Source organism: Choloepus didactylus, chromosome 9, assembly GCF_015220235.1.
Source record: "Choloepus didactylus isolate mChoDid1 chromosome 9, mChoDid1.pri, whole genome shotgun sequence".
Taxonomy (NCBI): domain Eukaryota; kingdom Metazoa; phylum Chordata; class Mammalia; order Pilosa; family Megalonychidae; genus Choloepus; species Choloepus didactylus.
The window spans coordinates 42883229-42909280 of record NC_051315.1 but is presented as its reverse complement, the minus strand read 5'-3'; the positions used below and the strand labels follow the sequence as shown (position 1 = coordinate 42909280).

Below are 26052 nucleotides of genomic sequence, written 5' to 3'. Positions count from 1 at the left end.
AGATTGCATGCTAGAAAATGCAATTAGTTTGATGCTAATGTGAATATGTACAATGTAATTCAAAGCATGAATTCTGAAATTAGCTCACAGTCCTGCTGGGCAGTCAAGCTCAACTCTTTTGTAGTATAGAGTGAGAGAAATTGTCACAACAGAAATAGATTGTAAGCCAGCTTCCCCATGTTCTACCTTTCCTCTTAATAGAAATAATACATTATAATCTCATTCTGTTCAGAAAAAGTGGCTCTCTAAGTTCTTCAGCTAACTGGATTACAGAGACAACTGAAATCCATTAATAGTACTTAAAGCAATATATGAATGAAAATAAAACAGTCTAAGGAAAATTTTTAATACACATAATTAATGGAAAAAAAATTCTGATTTTTCATTGGTATGTATTTACAAAAGTGTATTCACGTAATGCTGAGGAGAATGAATATTTAAAGGAAAGCATTACTGAAATAATTTTCTGTTTTTTACACCATTTTGGTAAATAGAATGGAATAGTTTACCATGACAGGAGGTACACCACGAAAAAGCTTTAAAAAGAGACCAGTTCTCAACTGTTAAGTACAATTATTCGGTTCAATGATCACACTGCATTTTGCTTTCCAAGAACCACCACATCTATGGGCTGAAAATTACCTTGACTTAAGTTCACTTTTACTCTCTTTAAGCTCTTTTAACTTCTTGAAATGGAAATGCCAGAGGTTTACTTTTTTTTATTTAGTCAATAAAATGCACAACTTTTCACTGCTGAGAAAACCCATCATGTACAGACAGAAGAATGTTGGTTGAAATCACTTTGATAAAAGGTCCTCCCGGCTGAAACACATTGAAATAGATGATTTTGCTTAGAATAATCAGAGTAAGGAAAAAACAAAACAAAACAAAACAAAAACCAGCAAAAGGAGAAGTAAAAGCAATTCTTTATTTTTAACCAAATATAACAGACTTCATAATTAGTTTCAACAAAAAAGGTAGGGTGACCATATAATATATCATCCAAACTAGGACATTTTGCGAGTGAAAGAGAATACTATTAATTACACTGGTACAACAGGTATGAACTGGGAATCTCCCTCCCAAAATTGGGACTTATGATCAACCTAGCAATAAGGGTTAAGCTGCAATTACATGCAGAAATCACACCTTTCCCATATATATCTGGAAAAGATAAAGGAATAGCATTCATTCATATAAGTTAATTTTGGCAACAGTGGTTCTTTCTCACCAGTCAGGTCTCTGTTCAAATATCACCTCCTCCCCAAGCCAGACACTCCATTTAAAACGATCAATTCTTACCCGACCCAGTCATTGTCCATCCTATTACCCCCCGTTATCATTCCCTTATTTGATATCTTGACTGAAATTATCTCATTTGATCATTGTTTGTCTCCCGAATGCCCCCTTCTCACTCCCCTACTCAAATGCAGGGTTCATGATAAGTAGTGGCTTTCTCTGTTGTAGCCATGTCCAAATCCCCAGGAGTTAAAAAAAATGCCTAAAACAAAAAATGCACGCCAAAATTTTGTTGAATGAATTAATGCATTCTGAGAGCTTGTTTTTGGTTCCATCTTCTCCCTGGTACCAAAGACAAATTAAAATGATTCTCCAAATTAAATTATGGCTCCGTTTAGTTTTAAGTGATTGGACTAAATGATCTTTGTGGTTTCTTCCACTGCTAATAATTCAGATCCAATGGACCCCTTTCCTTTTCTACCAATATTTCATTTTCTACATCCAGAAAATAAGATGGTTTGGGAATCAAAGAATAGGGCAATTCGCTTATTCACAGTGGATGGATACTCAAAGTTGATCATTTTGCCAGTAAAAATGCCCTGTTATATGTTTGCACCTACAGAATTTGGTTGATACAGAGGTAGCCAGAAGGTATTATTGTAGTCAATGATAGAATTGTTGATGTAATACTTTGCCAATAAGAAAATCATCACAGGGTTGATAAAAACGGGAAATGATGAGAGCCCAGGCTAGCCACTCAGGATTTATATATCATTGAGGAGGAGTAGACTTAGTGTTACAATGCCCAAAGAAGTTTTACAGGAAAACCCATCTTAATCTGATAAGGATATCTCCTATATGTTCATAAAAATCTATTTCAAATCTTTATTTTGGAGATGTTCTATTGATCAGTAGTTATGATTCTAATGAGTGACAAATATCAGAACTTGGGAGTTAGAAAAATAGGACTACTAAAATTATCTGGATAGGCCAGGGACCTGAGACACCAGTAAAATCAGTGGTTATCAAGACAATAAACTCAAGTAAACTATCTTCAATTGATCTCATTTAAATTTCTCTCCATTCTGTACACAACATTCTTCCTGAACTATGAGTGACAGGCACGGAACAGGTTCCCCAGTAAGCAAACAAGTCTATCTTGCTACAACAAATGCCATAAACAAGAGAACAGCATAAAAAAGAGACTCAATTAGACATACAGAGTTTAAGTGTGAATGTTTATCATCAGTCTTCATTGCATCCTCATCTCTCCTTATGGATAAATTATAGGCTTTTAAAATGACAAAAATTCCAGAAAAGGAGTTAAAATATTTCCAATCAACTCCATTTGAAACAGGGACCATTACTTGTGTAATTTCACACAGATTCTGATATATTCAACATGACTTGGCTACTATTATCATGATTTAGCATTTGTTCAGAGCTCCTATTTGTTAATTGCATGCAGAACAAATTTCCAGATTTTAATTGATCCATGAAGTGACCAATTCTCAAATTATTCTCTGTTTATTTTTCCCCAGTACTAGCAACTTTTAAAAATCAAAAGAAAAAATTCAATGATATACTGTGTATTGGTATCCTCTAAAATTTACAACTTAAATATATAATAGTTATATTTTTGTAGGGTCATAAGTAGTACAAACTTGTGTGACTCTCTCATATAAAGTACAGTTGAAAATCTTCTAGGACATTAAAGAGCAGAAAACATGAAATCAGATTTTTTTAAATGACAAATAACTTAAGGCTAAAATATTTGGTATTAATACTTAATTAATGCCAGTAGCCTTCCTAGTCTAATAAAGTAAACATGCACAAGAACTACAACTTAGAAACAAAACATCACAATTTTCAGATATGTGTGTATGCATATATATGTATGTATATATGTGTGTATACACACACACACACACACACACACACACACACACACAGTTTTATCACCCTGAAAGTTATCCACTCATGTTTGGCTTAATACATATATAAGAAATATAGGGGAGAGTGCCACCCCTTTAAATATATATATATATATATATTTTTTCAGAATATACAATATAAATATACCATATATAAATCATGCCATAAAACTAAATGCAAAATTTGCACATTATTGCATGCTTGATGTGATAATACATGCCCGTTAGAAGAACTTCCTTATAATGTCCTCCCTTCATAACTTTCACTCTCTGCACAGTAGCAACACTTGAGAAGGAAAGGGTATCAAATATGCATATAGGACCAAGAGAAAAATGTATCTTTCAGATTCCTTAGGGGGCATTACCTTGCCAGCCAAATACTGGACTATTACTAAATTGAACATTAAATAATGCCTAAAAGGTGTGTTTCGTTATGTGAATCGATCAGAGTTCATTTTTCTTAATTTGGCTGGAAGATTTCCTTCCATCCTAGATACTCCTCCAGCCATCTTTTGAAGCTTTGGTGGCAAATCAGCCACAGACTGGCTCATGGGATCACATAACATCTTAGTGGTTTTAGATACCAGTTTTTCTTCTGAGTTGCCAGGAACTGAACTTATTCGTTGAAGTTTCATTGGCAAATCTCCCAAGCTGTAGGCTTTTTCTGAAGTTGTGGAGCTCATTCTCAAGAGTTTCTTTGGAAAGTCTTCTCTTCCAGTGATTTTTTGCAGCTTGGATGGAAGCTTTGTACTAATGTCATCTAGTCCATCCAAGCATTCCACAGAATTATGTCTTTCTTTGCTGTTCGTTATGGCTGGTGCTATCAAAGGGGATGACATGAGAAGCATTTCTTCCTGTTCTTTCACACTATAAGGTGGGGTTGGGACTTCAAATGTTGCATGGAATTGGGAGTAATCAACTTTAAAGAATCCTTCCTCTAAGGAAATTACAGGGAAAAAACGATGACCCCAAAGGACTTCATCTTCAGTGTATGATGTTCGAGCTTGACATGTCATCCCTATAAGCAAAAAGAAAAGTCTTGAGAAATTATATAGTGAAAGCATATATAAAACCAGTTTGACCTAAGGAATTCATTTTGCATTCTTATTCTTAGGTATATTCTGCCTTTTTCCCCTGAATAGTAATCACACATAGAATACTTACAGAGAATTAGGGTTACATGCACTATTTAAAAAACTATAGAGGTGATAGTTTAAATCCTTCATTGAATCCTTCCAAAATCTTGGATTATAATTACTATCAAATACATATCACGAGAGTATCATCTGTTATAATTTATATACAGTCTTATTCCAGATGGATTTTAAAGAAACTTACACTGAAAATACACTCCTACTATGTCAGGCACTGTGCAAGGTGGTCTGTATATATTATTTCTTGTCCTCACCATTGTCCAGCTAAGAAAGGTTCTTCTGCCCATTTTAAAGATAAGAAATCGAGTGTTCAGAGAGGTTAAGTCTCTTGCTCTTCCTTGGCAGAGATCTAGTAAACTGTAGGGAAAGGCTATCAGTATCATGATAATGTCTGTATTTTTTCACTTTGCTGTGATGCCTCACCTCTATTGTTGTAGTTAGGAATCTGATTCCAAACAATTTAGTCTTTTACCTCTGTCATGATCCAATTGTGACAGGGACCAAATATCAGTCCTCAAAATCAATACTATATCAGGAATATCCACCAGGAACATTTATGTATTAAGATAATAATATTACATTAATGTTTAGTTTTACAGATGTACACACAATAGCATTCTGTTCTTTCCAACAATTTTCTAGCCTCTGACTGAATATTCCATTAAAAAAAATCAGAACGTCATGTAATTAAAGGAGATTTTTAAAAAATCCTTATCTACTTTCTTGGTTTTTTTTTGAGAAATTTAAAGATACAGAAAGGTACCAGGAATAAAGAACAAGTATTCACTGTTCCTATCCATTTACATATGATGTAATAAATGATGTTTGTGGTGGCTTGGAGTTATGTATCCTAGAAAAACATTCCCTTGATCTTAATCCATTCCTATGGGTGTGAACCCACTGCAAATAGGAACTTTTGATGAGGTTTCAGTTAAGGTGTGGCCCCACCTGAATCAGGATGGATCTGAATCCTATTATTGGAGTCACTTTTTAAGTAGAATGAAATTCAGACACACAGAGAGAAAGCCACGGGAAGAAGCCAGGAGAGACTGCCATGTGCATTGCCATATGACAGAAAAGCCAAGGACCAAGGATGGCAGGTAGCCAGCCCCACAATGCCAGTCTTTAAGAAGAAAGCATTGCCTTGATGAGCTCTTGATTTGAACTTCTCCTAGCCTCAAAACTATAAGCCAGTGAATTCCCATTTAAGCCAACCATTGTATGGTATTTGTAGAAGCAACCAGGAAAAAACAATGTTGAAGTACCCTTTAATTTCTCCTCCAAAAGCAACCACTCTAATGAACTCTTTATGTATCTTTCCAGTCAAAGGCATTAATTTAAATTAAAAAAAAAAAAAATCCAAATACATTAACTGTTAAGGGAGAGTACTTCCCTTACAACCTCATTTTAATTAAGAAAAAGCTATTCCATTACAAAATTGATGGTGGTCCGAATTATCTGTAGTGAGGGCATATATTTAATTTACTTCACTGTTTTGAAATGTAATACAGGTTTGGTTTGCCTTTTGATCAATTAAAATTCATATCTACATTAAGAGTTGAAATAAATTCAGGATCATAAACTTTGTTCAATTATTTCTAACATGAGAGTAAATACTGAAATAAAATTTGAACTATCCTCTTCTTAGCCCATTTTATTTTGATGGCTTTTTTCACATTAGAAATGGAATATGAAATTAAAAATCAAAAGTCTGCCCCTGCTACTTACCATTGTAATATACCACATTGCTGATCCCAAACCACCTTGCATAGTTTCCCTGAGAACTATCAGAAACTATGGAAAAAAAACTAGAGAACTTAAAAAGAGGGGGAAAAATGGGGAAAATGAAATTTAATAAAAGTTTCATTTTGTGGCAACAAGCTATTGATTAATCAGGAGGTTAAAGTGCTATGGCACCTAAAATGGAAACAGGTATTTCTAATGTGTGTTTGCATAAAAATACCTGTAAGCATTGTTATTGAAATGCCAATGGGTGACTCTGACTGAAAAGGAAGGTGGGGATTTTATTCCACTGTATGAAATTAATTTTTCTTCCTTCCACAGGAAACTGCTACCTGTGGGGAAGTTTATATAATTGAAAAGCAAGTGAATTTGGCTCTCAATTCCTTTACAAAATAGTTTGTGGGAATTTACCTAAAAATCTCTGAGCTTGCGTTTTCTTTTCTGTGAACCAGATAGCAATATCCTCTCTGTTAAGAGTTAGGTTACTTAAGTAAAAGTGCATGGAACTGTGTTTGGTATTTAGAAGGTGCTCAATAATGACTGCTGTTTCACTGTTCAGTAACGACCACTTGAATTTCCTGTTCTTAGGTGGGAATTGTTTACGTATTAGTATTTTGTTCCATATTCATACTATAAAAATTAAATATAAAAATCACTGGATATTAGGTAGCAATTTTCTTTTAAAATTTGTCAGACAATATAATATTCAAAATACGTAAAACTATAGAAAAAGATACATTACTCACATTCACAACTTTTAAGGCTTCTCTACATTTTCCACTTATGTATTCCTAAGAGCAGAGGAGACTAAATTTGGAAACTTGGTGCATCTAAAAGACCAGCAGCAAGCTGAATGACAAAAATCAATGATAAAATCACGTTCACAAGAACATCTGCCAGCTCTTTAACCTTTGCTTGTTTATTCTGCTATTCCTTTTACACGTTCATTAGATGTAGGTACACACACAACAGGCATTTCCAATCCAATTGCATCAGTTTTTAAATCTGGTTTTACCTCAGGATCCTATTAATCTGTGATCAACATATGGATGATATGGAAGCTTTTAAATTGGATAACAGAAGAAATTCAAGTATCAGCTTAGTTAAAGTGATAAAATCATATTAATTGAGGGACTACTTCTTTTGGCACAAGTTAGCCCAAAATGGCATTGAGAAAAAATAAAATGCAGATTTCCTTTGAGAAGCTTTAAAGTAGATATAGTAGATATAATTATGTTTTCTAAGAACACATATCATAACATTCATCCTTCTGGAATGTTTTATAATATTTCTCTAATCCAAATTGTCTTACAATAATCTATATTTAGATTCAGAATTACAGGTGCCATTTGAATTCAAATAAATGCAGGTGAACACAATTATTCAAAGGGTAATACACGATTACACCTCTTAACTGGCAGTGCAACTGTTTGCATGTTTTAACCAGACTCCAGACTTGAACAAATGTGGTGAAAATCAACACAAGCTCATCTCTGTGGAAACTGGCAAAGCAACAGATGCTGCTACTGGAAATAGCTGCGACTTTTGAATCTTTAGATTAAAAACATTCAGCGAAAAAAGATTTATTCTGTGCATAGATTCACGGATGAAAATGATATATATTATTGTTTAAACTATTTCAGTGTTAGTTAGGTGTATTTAAAATGATAGAGGCAATGCAGCCTAACCTCTTTGTGAAATTTCTCCTTCCTGATTCTGTCTTTACCCCAGAATTTTAACTGAATTGAACGTTCATTCAAATACCTAGTCTGGACATTTTTAAGTGAAAATGGCAAAGTAAGTTATTTGACAAGTTCTTAATTAAACTTGCAGAAACCCTGTAACTCAGTTGATGTCTAACGCTTCTCTTGGTCAGAGATTGTATGTATGTGGCACACACAAGGTAGGCATGATGTGGTTAAATAAAATATACCCAGAGGCCAAGAGGAATAACTGGATGCTTTTGACAGAAAGCATCACACAATCAGTAACTTCCACACAGGAGGCTTTCTCTAGTCCTTACCAAATATGGAAGGTGTTTTTAAGAGAGAGAGGAGGAGGAGGAAATGAAGGAAGGAGGAAAGAAGAAGGGAGAGAAAGAGAGAGAGGGAGCATTCTCTGTGAAGGTACCTGTCTATGTTACCATGTGTGTACTAAACAAAACCAGATCTTCTTCAGTTTGGCCATGCAATAATAATAAAATTAGGTAATACGTGTAAAGGGCTCACTATGTACAAGTATCTTTATAAGCCATTTTTACATGTTTATCTTTAATCCTTACAACCCTTGGAGGAAGGTACTATTATATACCCCTTCCCATTTTCTAGAGGTAGAAACTAAATCACAAGAGGTTATAAAACAGTAAGAACACATACAGAGGGAGTGTGAAGCTGGAATTTGAACCCAAGAAATTGGGCTTGAAAATCCCTTCTGTGGTGTTACCTGTCTACCAAGCTGTCCCGTGTAGTAGAAAAAAGGAACAAGAGGGAGTTTAGCTATAGAAATACAGTTAAAGAATATTCCATTTAAAGTGTTAACTTCAGGCTACAAGAGCATCAAGCCTGTGTTTTGTGGTCGGGGGAAAAATTTGCTACAAAAGGGCAGAAGCAATGCATGAAAGTAACAGCCATTCATTTCTATGTACAATGAACATGAGAGGCAGCTGGTGCAGTGGTTTAGAGTATGCGTTTTGGTATCAGACAACCTTGGAGCCACATCCCGGCTTTAACTTATGCTTATTAAACTTATGCTGTCTAACCTTGGAAAAGTGGCCTCTCTGAGCCTCAGTTGTTTAAATCTTTAAAATTAAAATAATAATAATAATAATACATATATTCTGAGATCACTGTAATAATTTTATGAAATAACATGCAATATGTTTAGTAATATCTTAATAAATATTAGTCATTGTGCATGTGCAAAAAGTATGGGAAACCAAAAAAGATCATTAAATCTTAAGAATTAGAATAATGAATAATTTTTACTCAACTTGAAAATGTTTGTTTCCTTGGGTTCCCTATTTATTGTTTAAAATTGCTAGCTTTATTAAAAAATATTAAAAACAATATTAATGTCATTTTGATTACTTAACTGTGAGTTAAGTATTGCTATATATATATTACATACTTTATTTCATTTAATCATCACAGCAACACTGTGAATTGGGTATTATCTCCATATTAAGGTGAGAGAACTGGAGCTTGGGGGTGTCACAGAGCAGAGAGTAAACAGCAGAGCGAACACAGAACTTCATATTGACTCCCAAACCTAAGCTCTTAACTACTTAAACTTTATAACCTCATGACTTAGTGAGAGGGTACTGAACATGATAATAAAACTAACACAATATTATTTGTATAAATGTATGTATATACATATATGTATAGGTATAGATATATATTTACATTAGTTTATTGATTAATAATTGTACAGTCCTCATTCCTAGTGTGGGGTCCGTATTTTTCAACTACTTTTCTGAATAAACAAAATCTTTAGTCACTATTATCAAGATCTGAACCAAGTGGACTCCATATGACAATCATAGCTGATATTCTGGCATCCAAAGAAAGCAGGTCATGTCAGCCCTACAGATCATCAGTGTAGATGATAAAGCATAGGCTTTAATGCCAGAACCTCCTACCATCAAACACAGAGCCCCAGCTCCACCACTAATTCCTGGATGACTTTTGAAAACCTACTAAATCTCCTTCAGCCTCAGTTTCATCATTTGTAAACTGAGGGGTACACTACTGATTTTGCAAGGACATTGAATCAAATTAAATGAAGTACTATACATAAATCGCTCACACAATAAATATTAGTCATTTAATTAAATGAAATACTATATGTAAATTGCTCACACAATAAATATTAGTCATTTTCTTCCAGAAGAGTCCCTAAATAAGGAATTCGTGTCTACCCAAAAGTTTCACTTACACATAAAAATTGAAGAATTAAGTCAAATAAGGCATTGTTTTGCTTCCTTAAAACTGTCCTCTTTGCCTATTTTTTCAAATTGACAGCTGTTTATAAAAAGTAAATGGACTAACTGCTTAGCATGTATAACATGCACTGTATCACAAAATAATTTCCTAGTCGGCCTTATGTATTGCACCGAAGATTACTGAACAAGATCTGCAGATCTTTCTTCCCTAAAGTACCTTGAAAATTTTATCCTCCCCTGAGATATAATAACTGTAGGACTTACTTGGCATTCTCTGCATGCTCTATTGTGTTGCACTGAGCTGAACCCAAATTTAAACTATAAACTTTCTGAGGAAGCTTATGATGTTTCTTTTTATCTTGTTTATTAAAAAAACATAAAGACACTGTGTACACAACTGTTCAATAATACTAAGGTTACTGGCATCAGGCTCTTCTGGGATACAGGTTACAAAGCCATTAAGAATATATAAATTGCTTCCAGAAACTGCAGTTTTCAAATACATGGACTCCTTTTAAAAGTCAACATATTCTGTTCAGACAGACTTTTAGAGAGGAGTGGAAGTTTCTGGCATTCATGGAACCCAATATTATATTCTATTATTTACAAGCACTTGGCCTTACAATGTGTTCTCAGACATCAGTTTTCCATTATTTCTCAAGGAGGTCAAATAATTCATAAAAAAAAAGAAAAGAGCCCAATTGCATCTGTTAGGAAATAAAGCTTCGATGAGAAATTTAATGGCAAAGATTTCAAATGTAATACTTGAAGTTTCTACATTTCCAGAAAAATAAAAGGAATGGAAATCGATTTTTAACAATGGCAGTAGAACCAAATATTACGTTGCATCTGTTAAGAAATAAAGCTTCAATGAGAAATTTAATGGCAAAGATTTCAAATGTAATACTTGAAGTTTCTACATTTTCAGAAAAATAAAAGGAATGGAAATAGATTTTTAACAATGGCAGTAGAACCAAATATTATGTTCCCCAAAGGGAATATAAGTGCTGCTGCTAAGGGTCAATGGAAGGTAAAAATACGCCAAGGATTTCATGGTCTTATTCAGATAGATGGAAACCTATTTAGGAAAGACAGGGTAGTATTAAGGAAAAGAATACAGTCTTTGAATATAAACTTGAGATTGTTCCTGTTTCAGACATTCACTATTAGTAAGATATTGGACATATTATTTAAATTATCAGAACTCTCCTCTAAAATACGGGTAGTACTAAGTAATAATAATACCTAAATACCTAATTCATAAGATTATTGTGAGGATAAACGACAGAACCTATTTAGTGGGCCTATCATATTACATGGTAAATAATAAAGGTTTAATAAGTGCTACTTGTCATTAATCATCATTATTATTGAAGGTCCAGTTAGTTAAAAGGTTAGTTTAAATATATTTCAAATTATTGTTTAGCAATCACCCAATTTATCAGAATTAACTCAAAGCAAATGAAAATAATTTTCACCTTATTGTTTCTGGCAATTTGGTATAGACCATGTTACCTCTGCTTACCCTGATTATGAAGAAAGATATAATTACACACATCATGAACTGAATCTCAAGTGTAGCACTGTCAACCTCATTTGCTCTGCACAAATTTGACAACTTTATAGTAAAAACTATTTTCCCCAAAATAAATTTGATTTCTCTGCCATGTTGTCAAGTCACTACCTTCAGCTCTCCACTCTCACGTCATATAGAAAGCATTACAAAACTATGCTAAGTACACTTTCAACTCGTTATCATTCCCTTAACAAAAAAGCAGAAATGTTCTGCTCTTAGCACATCTTTTGTGCCTCTCCTTCATGGTACATGTTAAAACATGTTTCTCCTGTGCTGTCAATTTTAAAATCAAAGTGATAGCTACCTAAATTCATTCATACTATTGTTTTATTTTGATAAGATATGAGTTTTCTTTCCAAAATATCATAATACTATAACTATACCATAGTTACATTGTAATCCAATTACTGTTGAAAGAGATCCCATATTATCCAACTGAAATCAGAAATATATCTTTCAAAAGGAAAATGTAACAAATTTCTAGCTTAAAAAAAGAACATCTTTTAAGGTTGCTAGAATTTAATTAAATTGGCGAACATTATTTCCAGTCATTGGGAAGAAAAAGTTCTGAAATATGATCTAAAGCAATAACATATATGTCAAGTTTTTTTACAAATGTCACAAAACAAATTACAAAAATTAAAATGTTTTGATTAATCCCTGTTTCTAGAGATATTCCTAAAATTTTGCTTTTCAATGTCATTCACCACTTCGTGTGATAAAGGTGACAGTGGTCATAAGTAAATATGTGGGTGCTCTGAGTGGCTGTAATAATTTAAAAAAAGGAAAATAAGGGTTGGTGAGGATGTGGAGACACTGGAATCCTCATACACTGCTGATGGGAATGCAATGTTTCAGTTGTTGTGGATAACATTTTGGCAGCCTTCAATAAGTTAAACACAGAATCCCCATCTGGCCCAGCAATTCTACATGCAGGTATATAATCAGAGGAATTGAAAAAAGGTGTTCAAATCAAACTTGTACATAAATGTTCAGAGCAGCACTATCATAATAGCCAAAAGGCAGAAATAACCCAAATGTCCATCAATCAACAAATGGATAAACAAATTGTACATATTCATTCAATGGAATAATATTCAATCATAAAAAAATGAAGTTCTGATAAATGCGATGACATGGATGAACCTTGAAACACTATGCTAAATGAAAGAAGGAAGACACAAAAGGTCACATATTGTATGATTCCATTCATAAGAAATATCCTGCTGTCATATCATAGAGACAGAAAGAGGATTAGGGCTTGCCAAGGGCTGGGGAGAGAGGGGGATAGGGAGTGACTGTTTAATGGGTTTGGGGTTTCCTTTTGGGGTGATGAAAATATTCACGGACTAGTATTGGTGATGGTTGCACAACACTGTGAATGCACTAAAATGGTGAATGGTTAAAATGGTGAATTTTATGTTATTTGTATTTTGTCATAATAAAAAAGGAATGAGGAAGGAAATAGGAATGAGTGACAAGGGTGGAAGGGAGGAAGACGATTTTCATCATATATACATTGGCAGCTTCTAACTTTTGAATATATGATACTTACACAAAATAAATAAATAAAATTTAAACAAGAAATAAAAATAAATAAACTCCTCACTTACTAACATGTCTTCCCAGTTCCTTCAAAATCTGGTTCTAAGCTACCATTAGTTTCATCTCTTAAAAACCTTTAACAATGACCACAACAACACACAGTAAAAAAATATGTGCCAGATCCTAAGTGCTTTATATATATATTGTACAGTTCTCCCTACAGCCCCATAAAGTACGTACTATTATTTTTCCAGTAGACAGATAAAGATCCTGAAGGGAGGTGAAGTAACTTGTCCAAACTCACACAGCAATGGTTTTAATTAAGATACAAACTCACACCCTCCAACTCCAGAGTCAATCTTTTTAACCTCTATGCTATTCTGTTGCAGTTTTCTTGAATGAATGAATTTCCCATTGCAAATTACTGTTCTCCATTCATATCAGTTGGTCCACATTGCTTCAACTGCTTGAAATGTCCTCTTCTGTCTCTCCATGTGTTGACATAATTCCTCATATTCAAAGCTCTTAAGAAATGCCATTAATTCATTGACGTCTTTAGTGATTTTTCTAATTTAACTTATCTTTAACATGTATTGTATCCATTGCCATACACACAGACATTCACACACATTCCTCAAGCACTAGGGACTGTGAATGTCACAAAGACGTGCATAATTAACTTCACTCAATAACAGTTTTCAGCATTTATCAATTTATGATAAATCTCCTTTGTGCCAGGAATTCTTCTAGATGCTGAATAAAGGTGTTATAAGGACCGATGGCAATGGAGTGAAGGATCAACTTTCTTAACCTGCAATTTCAAACCTGGTCTTGAAAGATTAGTAGGAGTTTGCCACACATCCCATTGCCACAATGAGAGAAGACTACAACCTGGATAGGGAAAGAGAACATGAAAAGACACAACCCAGTCGCACATGCGTTCAGGATACAGGTGCTATTTGCTCATTTGCTGCAGTTACCACATTTCAGATTAGAATAAAACTCTACGGGAGCTCCTCTCCACCTTGGCATTTCTAGTATCCACCATTATTCTAGGAACTGGGTGCTTAATGCATTCTTGAGGCGAGACATTGGAGTGTGAAGAAAGAAGGAGAATGGAAGGGTGAAATAAATTAGTGAAGGAGAAGTCAACTTTTGGAATGAAACAGATCATCCATAACCCCAAGTAATCCTCTTCAACACAGCTAGAGAGGGTCACTAACAAAACTGCCAGGGATATGTTTACTGATGAAATAGATATCTGCAATTTGTCAATCTGCATTATTTTCTGTGCTTTTAAGGTGATGATCTAGGTCATCTCATGAATACAAAATTGACCTTAAAACACCTATACTAAAAATTTTGATTAGTGAAGTAGGAAAAATGATATAAAAATAAATAATATAAAATATTATATAAAATATAAAACTTTGCACTAAGAAGCAAAGATACACTTGCTGATAAATCACATTCAACAATTAGCTGTATTTTTTCTTACACTTTTGTGAAATTATACAGATAGATGCATACAGAGATACAGTTAATTGAGAGGATAGATTTACCTGCATTTTAATTACTGAGCCATGTAATAATTAATTAATTGGATATTTTAATTCATTTGATTACCTGACCTCTAGTAATATTTAAAGTTGGTAAAATTTCTATCCCTCATGCAATATTACTGATTACTACCATATAGAGTATATACATTTGCATCTGACAATCTAAACTTTGTTTTTCCCCCTAATTCATAAGGCTTACATTTTATATAGGCTGCAACATCTTTTCAATCACACACTATAGCTATTTTTTAACATCTCCTTTGGCAGAAATTCAAATACATTTTGTCTGCTTGCAGGCTTAGAACAGAGCCTGAATAAATATTTGCAATTCAGCAGTTGTTCTGGTTCTACGCTTTACAGTAAAAGGTCAGAGATTTTTGCTTCTAAATTTGCTGTTAGGTTATTTATAGAGCCTAAATGAAAAATAAAATCCCTATACTTCTATAGGAACTATTTCAGAGTGCCTTTTATTCTGAGTGTGATAACACCATATCACATCAAAAAATCACAAATATAGTATATTTTCATACAAGTACTTTTTTAGTGCATTTTTTATTGTGAACTTTAACATATATACATAACAGTGATAACTTTCAAGGTATGATTTAACAATTAGTTACAGAACAAACTTCAAAGAATGTCAACAACTTCAGCTATTTCCATTATTGTAAAATATAACATATATACAGAAAGGTGTTAATTTTCAATGTACAGCTCAACAAGCAGTTATACAGGTAATTTCAAAAACTGTTACGAGTTACAGTTCAGTTTCAGTTCTTTCCTTATTATGCAATATAGGGTATATACAGAAAGGTGAAGACTTTCAAAGCACAAGTCAATGAGCCGCTATAGAGCAAATTTCAAGGGATGTTATAGGTTACAGTTCCACCATGTCATTTGCCTCCTTCCAGCTATTCCAACACCCCCAACATCTAATATATATATATATATATATATATATAGAGAGAGAGAGAGAGAGAGAGAGAGAGAGAGAGAGAGAGAGAGAGAATATAAAGTTTCAATATTCATAGACGTTTGTTAAATCTTATCTTGTTTGTTGCTACCCCTTCCTCTCACTTAACCTCTTTCTCCATCTTCAGGGGTGTCTAGGCAGTGAGCACCCTAACTTGTTCATATTGAAAGGAGGTGTCGACAGTATTGGGAATGGGGCCGCATCTGATTGCTGGTCTTAAAGAGGCTATTGCCTCTGGGTTTTAGGACTTGTCTGGCATAGGAACACTCTGGTGGATTTAAGTTTCTGAGAGATAAAACTTAGTGATGAATCTTTTGTAGAATCTCAGATAGGGACCTAGGTATTTGGGGACTACTTTTGGTAAGGGCATGGCTTCCCGTGGCCATTTGGGATGTCTAGCTGGAGCTTGCATAAAAGAAACCTCCAGGATAGTCTCTCCACTCTATTTGGGATTGCTCAGCCATTGTGACCTCAGCTTGTTACCTTTCTTTTTTCCCCCTTTTGGTCTGTATGCATTATCAATCCCTCGCTGCCAGGGCCAGGCTCATTCCTGGGAGTCATGTACTTTTAGTAGAGAAATGATTGGTTTGAACATGTATATACAAATCTTATGAAGGAAATTAATTTTCTGTCATGATATAAACAGGCATTTAAAAGTCCAATCTTTAAAAGTCTCCCTAAACTACATGGTTTATCATCTCCATAGGTATTATAATTTCATTCAATTTCTTAAAAAAACAGAAAACCACTTAAAGGAAAAAAGTCAAAGATATAAAAAAGCTGAGATGCAAACAATGACGTCCTTAAAATTGACCTTTTCAGAAAGGAAATGACTAACAAATTCAATAAATTTATGCTAAAACGTACCCCAACTCCTAAGTAATCCTGGATTTTCTTAGGTTTAAAAGTGAAAAATGATCTGTCTACTAGCATTCTGCTAATTTAGAGAGCCAGGGTCCGGAGGCAAAATTCTAAACTGGAATGGTGACCTTTTGTGGAAATTTTATCTTATATATCTTTGCACAGTATTTTGACATTTATGAACACAATGTATAAATGATGCTAAAGTATATAAATGTAGAAAAGAAAAAAAAAACTACTACCTACTGTTCAAAGACTTGTTAATATTGCAAAACAGCCTAGCCAAGGTCTAAATAATGAAGGGAAAAGGAGGAAGGACAGGTGTGTTAATCTGCCTGGAATAATGGAAACCAAGCTCTCCTGCCAGATGGTCACTTAGGAATCATAAGATAGAAACAATAACTGGTATCAAAAAGGTTCATTTTGTGGCCATACATATCCAGAAGCATCAACTTTTGTGTAGTTCAGAATCAGACACTGAATTATCTATACATTCTGCCAATTTTAATAACTTTTGAGCTAGTGATGTTCATTCTTAGATACATCACTTTTTGAAGAATAAGCAAAAAAAAAAAAGCAAAGGTTGAAAAACATATAATATCATTAGTTGTTTCATTTCAGGTAATACTGCTCTGATTAATATGCATTCTTGACCATGAGAAATTCATGACCTGTGCATGATCAAATTCTCGCTTATACATGCTGGCATAAATGTATTCAAAATTATTGAGGCTGTTTCTTTCACTGATTCATATTTCTAGTTAACAAACATTTCATGGAAAAAATAAGAGAAATTTGGCTGTATTTAGGGGATGAATCAGGAATAATGGAAACACTTCAAGCCAAACTGAAAGGAGTAATACTGGAGGCACTGATTTTTTTTAAAATGGGGAGAGAAGGTAGTTTGGGAAGGATGAAATGAGTTTTGTTTCAGACATGTTAATATGATGTGATGGTAATTAATCCTTGACAATAATATCATCTAGCATTTACAGCACAGGTATTACATCCTAGGCTGTACAATAAGAGCCATAAAAGGATTATTTTATTTTAAAAATGGCTTCAAGGTAGCCATCTTCTTTCACAGATGATAAAAACCTATCCTTGAGAGAGGCAAAGTAACAAGTTACTTCTATTCCCAGTTGGCTATTCTGGATCTCAAGAGCCCTTATCTTCTCTCTCTCTCTCCTCCTCCTCCTCCTCTTTCTCTCTCTGTATTGGAAAAGTTGTGGGTTTGCAGAAGAATAGTGCATAAAATACAGGATTCCCATACACCACCCTAATAGTAATACCTTGCATTAGTGTGACACATTTGTTACAGCTGATGATGGCACATTTTTATAACTGCATTATTTACTACAGTCCATGATTTAACTTAGGGCTAACTGTTTCATGCAGTTCCAGGGACTCACATGTCTTTTTTAAAAAATTTTATTCTGTTACCATATATACCTGCTAACATTTCCCCTTTTAATCACAGTCAGATATATATTTCAGTGCTGTTAACTGCATTCACCATGTTATGCTACCATGATCACCATCCATTTCCATCATTCCAAATAGGAACCCTGCACATTTTAAGCTTTAACTTCCCGTTCCACATCCCCACCCTGTCCTCTGGTAACCTAGATTCTAAATCCTGACTCTGTGAGTTTGCTTACTGTAATTATTTCCAATCAGTGGGATCATACAATATCTGTCCTTTTGTGTCTGGTTTATTTCATTCAACATGATGTCTTCAAGGTTCATCCATGCCATTAGCATGTACCAGGACTTCATACCTTTTTACAGCTGAATAACATTCCATCATATGTTGCTATATTTCAACCACTTCACTATTCTGTAAAGATAGACCTATGTACCATGCTGCATATGAGAAAATTTTAGACTTAAAAATGTCCCACCAAATCTGTTTGCTAACAATTTTTAAATTTTGGTTATTACAATTCATGAAGCCATAATTTAAAGGGTTTTAAATATTTTATAAGAATCTCTTTAAAGGGGGCAGAAAGAGAAGTCACAAAGTCAAACTTTATTGTGTTGTTCTTATTTTTGTGTATACTGTAAACACTTGTCACATTAGGAATATCTTTCTTACTCACATAAATGTAAGTATGTGCATCTGTTTTCTGTGCCTATATTTTATCTGCACAAAATACATGGAGGAAAGGAACAGATATACTTTCTTTGAATCTAAGCTTATTTCCAAAACCTAAGCCTCATGTCAAAGTTTCCATAAATATAAGATTATGTAATCATTCTTTTAAAAATATAAAGAAATTTTTCCCTCCATTATTTGAAATCATTGTTATTGCTTGTACCATCCCCTGAGGGTTGCATTCTCTCTGACGCTGACAGCTTCTAGTTATTTATAGGTGGTAACCATGCTCTTTTTAATCTGCCTCTTCCCTCAAGCAATGCAAATGCTGTTTTCTTAATTTTTCTTCAGACATCAGTTCTTTGTGTTCATATAATATTTAATAAATGGAGGCAGAAAGAGGACTTACTATACTATATATAGTATAGTACTATATATATAAAGTGGTATCCTATAAGATATAACTTTAGGACTTTTTTGAGAATATGCTAGGATCTTAATGGAGAAATGTTCCCTTCACCATCAGGACAAAAGGGGAAAAGTGCATAGACCATATCACAAGAGAAACAGAAAGTAAACATTCAAAACTTCAAACTGTCAGAAATGAATTTAACATGATAATTATGAAGTTTAAGTTTCTGGACTCTCACTAGCAAGACTTTTTCCATTTTCATTCACTTGATTTCTTAATTTTGTTTTCTTTTTTATTAATGAGAACCCAAATGATGTAGCTGCCATTCCCAACTGGATTTGCTACTTGCAAAGTGCCACAAAGTGATCAAAGCATGGCTCACTGACTCAGATGGCCTGAGTAACTGAAAATCTTTCCCATTATCATGGTGGTCTTGTTTTGTAATTTTTCTGTTCTTAATATTTATGAATTTTAGGAGAATACACACTCTGCACACCTTTTACAGACATTCCCTATTCCGCCTGAATCACACACCTCGTCCATACAAATTGCCCATCAAACACTGCCTGTCATTCTTAACCTAACACCACACTCCCCCTCCACAATCTCCGTTTCTCCCTGTCAATAAATGCCAGCTATCATTAGTACTACTACTATTATTACCAATATTTTAATATTTAGTTTCCAGAACCAAAGTCTTCTTATTCAAAACTACTTCTTCATTAAAAGGTTAAACTTTTCCATTTCCTTTGACTGCTGAGAAACCCATCAGATAAGGAGTGTCTGCTGTTATATATTGAGGGGGAACTATACTTATCACCTGAAAAAATGTGTTCCTCCACTGAGAGGGGGGTAATTGATGTGTTTTATCAAAGCTGGTGTCACAGTCTGATTGTGTTTTGCAGAGACCACTTTACTCTGTGAAGGAAATATCTGATCAGGGCAAGACTGAAACAAGTAGACCACTGGGGAAGCTATGATAAAACACAATGGCAAACAAGAGGCTACAGAGATAGATCAAAAAGATATTTTGGGGACACATTTAACAGAGTTTGACAATTGATTGGATTTAGAAGGTGTGGAATATATGCTACCTACAATTAAGTACTGTTAGAATGGTGAGGAAGGATGTGCCTTGAAATTCACTTGAAATTTAAACAGAAGTTAAAAATAGTAAATCAAATCATACCCTTTAATTTTCTGAACTTTCTTATCAAATTGTTTGACAGTTTTATACTGTCATGCCTGCCAACTTATAGTTCTAGCAGCCAGTAGTAGCACAAGAAAAATAACCATGCTCATCTAATTGTGTGCCATTAAAATGGAAACAATTATTTCCAACTAAACTGTCTCTCCATTCTGCTAAGCTCAAAGGAAATGTTATGACTGAAATGTCACCTCAAATCTCAAGTTCCTATATCTGGCATTAATTTCATTAATTATAGCCTCTTTGTTTTACTACCAATCTGCTGATAGAACACTGGCTGGGTCTCAACCAACTAATCAGATTAAATACTTTGAGTTTGAAATACATGGTGTGCATCTTGACGCAGTTGTTTTTTGAAGGCTCCTTTCTGAACAAACAGGTATCACTAAACTCATAGCGATTTCGTGATGCTGAAATATAGTTTTAAAGGAAGCTGTCCACTTTCCTATAACCAATAAGAATCTGTTGCAATACCAACATGATTCACTGCTTCTTTTCCAAGAACATGAGAGCAAAATAGGCAAACAAATAACTATTTTATTAAGAACTCTGGTAAGATAAGGAATTGTGTCTACTTTAATTGAGTAATCTTGTTGCCTGAATAGTGCAATTAAACCCATGCTATTCTAAATTGGAGAGGATTTAAGAAACATTTTCTAAAATCCCAACTTGTATCAAAGAGGGGCACCAAGATAGAACTTGTGTCAAAGAGGGAAACTAAGGCACAGGGGTGCAAACTGCTGTACATGTGCCGGTCTTACCTATTTTCATTTAATTATAACACAATTTGGGTTATAGATGATGTCCACTTTGGTAAAATGAAATGGGAACATGTAAACGACCAGACAATATGAACACAATCTAACTCTTCACTTTAAAATGAAGGGAATTGTGATCTTGTCTAAGTTTTCTACATTAATTTAATTCTCTATACAGGTTTAGCTATATCCTCAGTTAAACCATTTTTTAAATTACCAGTTCTGGTTGCAATTAGAATATGTGAAGGAAAGAGCCATCTGCTTCTTTCTTTACTGTCAATTTAAAAGAACGTTTGGGTTTCAGTGCCTGGTGTACCTATTGTATGGTCCCATTAGCTACTCTCAATCTCTACTTAATCAGGGCAAGGGAGAAAGCAACAGAAACAAGATGGTATGACTGAAGAAAAGCTCTAGTGACTATTAAGTACAGTATTTTTAAAGGTTATGACTTAACAACCAATAGTATAATATATATAAGAGAGCATACCAGGCACAGCACATTTTTGATATAGTAAATTGGTTAAGTAAATTCCAATTTTTCTACTCTTTTACTGAAAAAATCAAACTAAATATTTTACCTCTAAATCTGTCTAGCAATATAAGATGTTACATATCCAAAAGCATAGAGAAGAAGAGGGAGTAAGTAACAAGAGATTTCCCACTTCTGCCAGAGGGAGCACTATTGAAAGAAGAAGTCTGGGAGCTAAGACTATGCCCAACACACATGCTTCACCTAGGAATGATGGCTCTGTTTGAGCCAAGCTAAGGATCCCTGTTGACTGTTGCTCTTCTTGCCATCCCATGAAAAAATCCTTTCAACCCTGACAGTGCCGAATCCACCAATTACTTCAAATCTCCTGACCAGTCTAGACAACCCACCATACACAAATGCCAACATTCACCCCAAGCAAGCCGATCATCCTAAACATTTGGAAACTGGTAACACCTCCCTTCCCCTCCCAGCATTTGGCATCAGCCACCCTTCCCTGTCCTGGTTGCCTTTGCAAGTGGGAGTGGGCAGGACTGAGGTTACTGGCATGCACACACACACACACACACACACACATATTCAGAACACTTGGATAGGTTTGCAAAGTTTCAAGTGCATGTGGTTTTCATAGATGCCCTAGTCAAGCAGGAAAACTTACACATCCAATGATCTTGTGAAAACCATGGTTAAAATTTATAAATATAGACACTAAAAGGTAATAAGTAGTTAGTAGAAATTTTTAAGAATTCATTGTAGTCTAGTTGTTTATCTTATCTTCTAGAACTTAATCTTAGCATAACTACAATGCAAATGTTACACATACCACCTTTTTTACAATGAAGTGAATAGATAAATGCATTTAAAAATCACATGTCCTTGAGTCTAACACATGGATAGACTTCTGAGAGAATCTGCTTATATTTTCCAAAATCTGAATGAACTATAGAAAATACATTGGTTTTTTCAAGAATCGGATCATTAGACTATTAAGGTTAAAATGAAAAACAAACTACTATTATGTTTACAATAGACTGAACAGCTATATGTGTTAATACTTACTGTCTTCTAAGATAATTAGGTTCAAATATATTGTACCAGATACAGCTACTTAACAATGAAATCTTTTAAAAGCATATATTTAAATAAAATTGCTAATTTCCTGAGTAATTATACAAAGCACCTATATAAGTCTGCCTTCAACTTGTTTACACCTCCCCCTCCATCCATGTCCTCCACATATCAATAGATTGTAAAAGCCCTAAAAAGTTAGAGCCTGCTCTAAACTGCATGTTCAGCAGGGTCATCAATGGAAAGGGACACCGGTATCTTCGCACTGCTAAGCAGAAATAGTCTCATCAACATGGGACAGTCTATTTAGCAGAACATCTGTTGGGCCAATTTAGGAGAAAAAACCACCTTCAGAAATCTTAAGGGAGATTTCTGGGTTAGAGTGTTAAGCCACAGAAAGGTGAAGGGTTTTATCAACATGCCAGTTAAAAGGAATGGGAATTTCTCTGTACTAGCTTGTTTGCTACAATTTGCAAAACAAAACAAACATTGAGTGTCCTATAGGGTGCTTCTTAGGTTGAGGTGAAAATGAAAGGAAAATAAAGGCAGATAAATAAACTGGGAAGAAAAGGATTTCTATTTGCAAAGGTCATTATCTTAGAGAACAAACTATACCAATAAGAAAGGAAAATGAGATCTTGGAGGTTCAACTATGCAAACACATGGAAGAAATGGAGATATACATAGTCTAACCTGCCCATAATGATGAAACTGTACAAGAAGATTGGAGCTCCCACCGAATGTGTTGTTTCTGAACATTAACATCTAAAAAATGCAAATTTATTCAGTTTAAAATTGTTAACACAATTAAAATGCTTTAAATTAAAATGAAAATGCAAAAAATAAATGGTATAAACACAAACACACATACAGAGATACATTTATAGAAAAATGTTTGGTCAAAATATACATAATAGAATTGGTGCTCTCTGAATCCACTGTGCAGCATTTTGCAGTTACCAGTGTTGCCCAAACTCCTATTATCCAAACTAAGTACCCTGATTATTGGGGTGCCCTGATCAATGAAAATAACTATACCAAAGTATCAAAGTATCTGCAAGATGAGTAATAAAATAAAGACAAAAAATGTATAAATAATAGGGGGGGGATAAGGGATATGGGATGTTTTAAGTGTTCTTTTTTCTTTTTCTTTTTTTTCTTTATTTTAGAGTAATGAAAATGTTCTAAAATTGATTGTCACGATGAATGCACAAGTACTGATGATACTGTAAGCCACTGATTGTATACTCTGCATGGATTATATCGTGTGTGAGTGCATCGCAATAAAATTGGATTAAAAAAAAGTATCTGCAAGCATTTATTTCTACTTCAATATAAAATTGGCTTTAACATTATATCTGAAAAGCAAACCTTAGTGACAATTCTTAATAAATTATCAATGTGGAAGTAATAAAAAAACATAATGAAAAAAAGAAGAAACACAGATATAAATACTGATATAACAAAATAGTAACTAATTAATATTAAGGATGGCTGGTAAGATCACGGACAGCATGCAAGAGGATACGATTGAGAACAAGATGAGGAATTGATATATTCAAGGGCTATTGAAGGCTATGGAATCAGATGGAGGAGATAGCATTTGAGAGATGTAGGCATTAGGAATGTGCTTGCCATGAAGTAGATACTTGAAAAATATTTGTTAATTGAGTAAAAAACTGAATAAATAAACCCATAAAATTTTCCTAGACTTTGATCATTGATTGGATTTGGGAAGAGAGGACGTGGGAAGTTTCTATGGTACCTCAGTCTTCTGCATATCATCCCACCTTTTTTTTTGCCCTTCTATGTTCTAATTCTGTGCCAACAAGCATCTTTCCTTGTCAGATCATCTTTTTATCTTTCCGTTATCATACATATAATTACATTAATGCAAAATAAACAGTAAATGGTTAAAAGACAACTCAATGTTTCATAAGCATGATTTACACGCTGTACTTGTTAGTGCCCATATCAATATTATTTTGCCAAAGAAATCATTAAAAAACATCTGCCAAAGTTCCAACCAGTCAAAAAAATAGGATATAATGTCATCGTGTACTTCATAAAAATAACATTCTTCATGTCAAGAACAAATGTCAAACTTTCAATATTTTCATGAAATACACAATACCAAATTTAAATTAAGACTAAGTCACCGCTTAGTCAAACTAAACGCATTTATAATTACAGTACAACTTGTGTTTCTGTCTATTACATCAGATTGCTTTTATTCAACTCTTCATTGCCATAATTTATATTCAATTGCTTATACTTTTTAGAGAATATGTCTATGTTAACAATTTGAACAATTTTTAAACCATATACACTTTCATATATATATTATTGGCATATACTTAACACTTCTTATTGAATAGGTATGCTATGCTCTCATCAGCCATAGTGTCCACTGCTATAGCAAAATGTTCAGAAACTGCTACATCAAATATCTACTCAGCTGGCTAAGCTGGTTATAGTTCCATTAAGCCAAGGCAAGTAGGAAGATAATAATAAATGGATACATTTTCATGGATCCAGTTCTTCTTGTTATTTTCCACATTATTTTATTTTGCCAATGAGAAAAACTGAATAAAACATATTTAATATTATCCTAGGTCAGTTCGAGTTGCTAAAATGCCCCAGTGGTTCAAGATAAATATGAAGCATACAGATTGGAGATGGAAGCATCAAGAATACTTCCTTTACTATATAGTTTTAATTTCATATAGTAAAAAAAAATTGAGTGAGCATTTATATATGACTTATTCTATCTCTGATATCTGAAAACTGGCTCAGTTTCACTTGCAAACATCCGAAAATATTTTCTAAAACTAAAAACTGTTGTCAGGAAAACATTACTACACTGCTACTTTGTTTTTGATGTTTTTGTATAGTATAACATTATTAAGTTTGACAAGTGTACTGTTGGTAGTGAGCAGTAAAAATGGAATGCTGAAGTAGTCTAAGTCCAGAAAAAGAAAGTAGCACAGCTGCCTTCTTTGGTGTAGCTCTGCTGTCAGCCAGATGCATGTTTAAAACACAAAACCAAAAATAAACATAATCTCCTTTTTGTTTTTGGAAAAGTTTTGAAGCTAGCATCAACTTCAGTCTCTGGAGGGTTCTGAGGCAAGCTTTGCTTTCTTTAAATTAGAAAGCTACCCCAAGGAAAGTACAAGATATAATTAATGAAATTTTGTTTAAATTACAGTAAAGAAAATGATCTGTAGATAGCTTAACTTTGAAGGGATACAGGGATAATAATTTTTAAGCAAAATTTATAACCTTAAACCTTTGCAGCAGATTAATTTCTAATAGTCAATTACTTACTAATCTGCCCAGGGAAATAATTAAATTCAAGGAAACAGTGACCATGTTATGACTCTTGTGTGTTGTCTATGATATCTAAATATCATTTTCACTAAAAGGAACTACAGAGTTTTGAAGAATAAGTTCATTCCAGGTCTGGGACAAGGAACACACAAGATGAGA

General features: G+C 33.9%; 1 protein-coding gene across 2 annotated transcripts in view; it reads right to left on the bottom strand.

Moving 5' to 3' along the window:
* Positions 1-927: 927 nt before the first annotated feature.
* KCNJ3 (potassium inwardly rectifying channel subfamily J member 3) overlaps positions 928-26052 on the bottom strand; it is a 154655-nt gene continuing 129530 nt past the window's right edge. Inside the window, exon 3 of one of the 2 annotated variants that reach the window (XM_037849504.1) lies at positions 928-4191. In XM_037849504.1, coding sequence (XP_037705432.1) covers positions 3605-4191 — 587 coding nt within the window. In that variant the 3' untranslated portion in view covers positions 928-3604. The remainder of the gene's footprint in view (positions 4192-26052) is intronic. The other variant, XM_037849505.1, reaches the window with a different exon arrangement.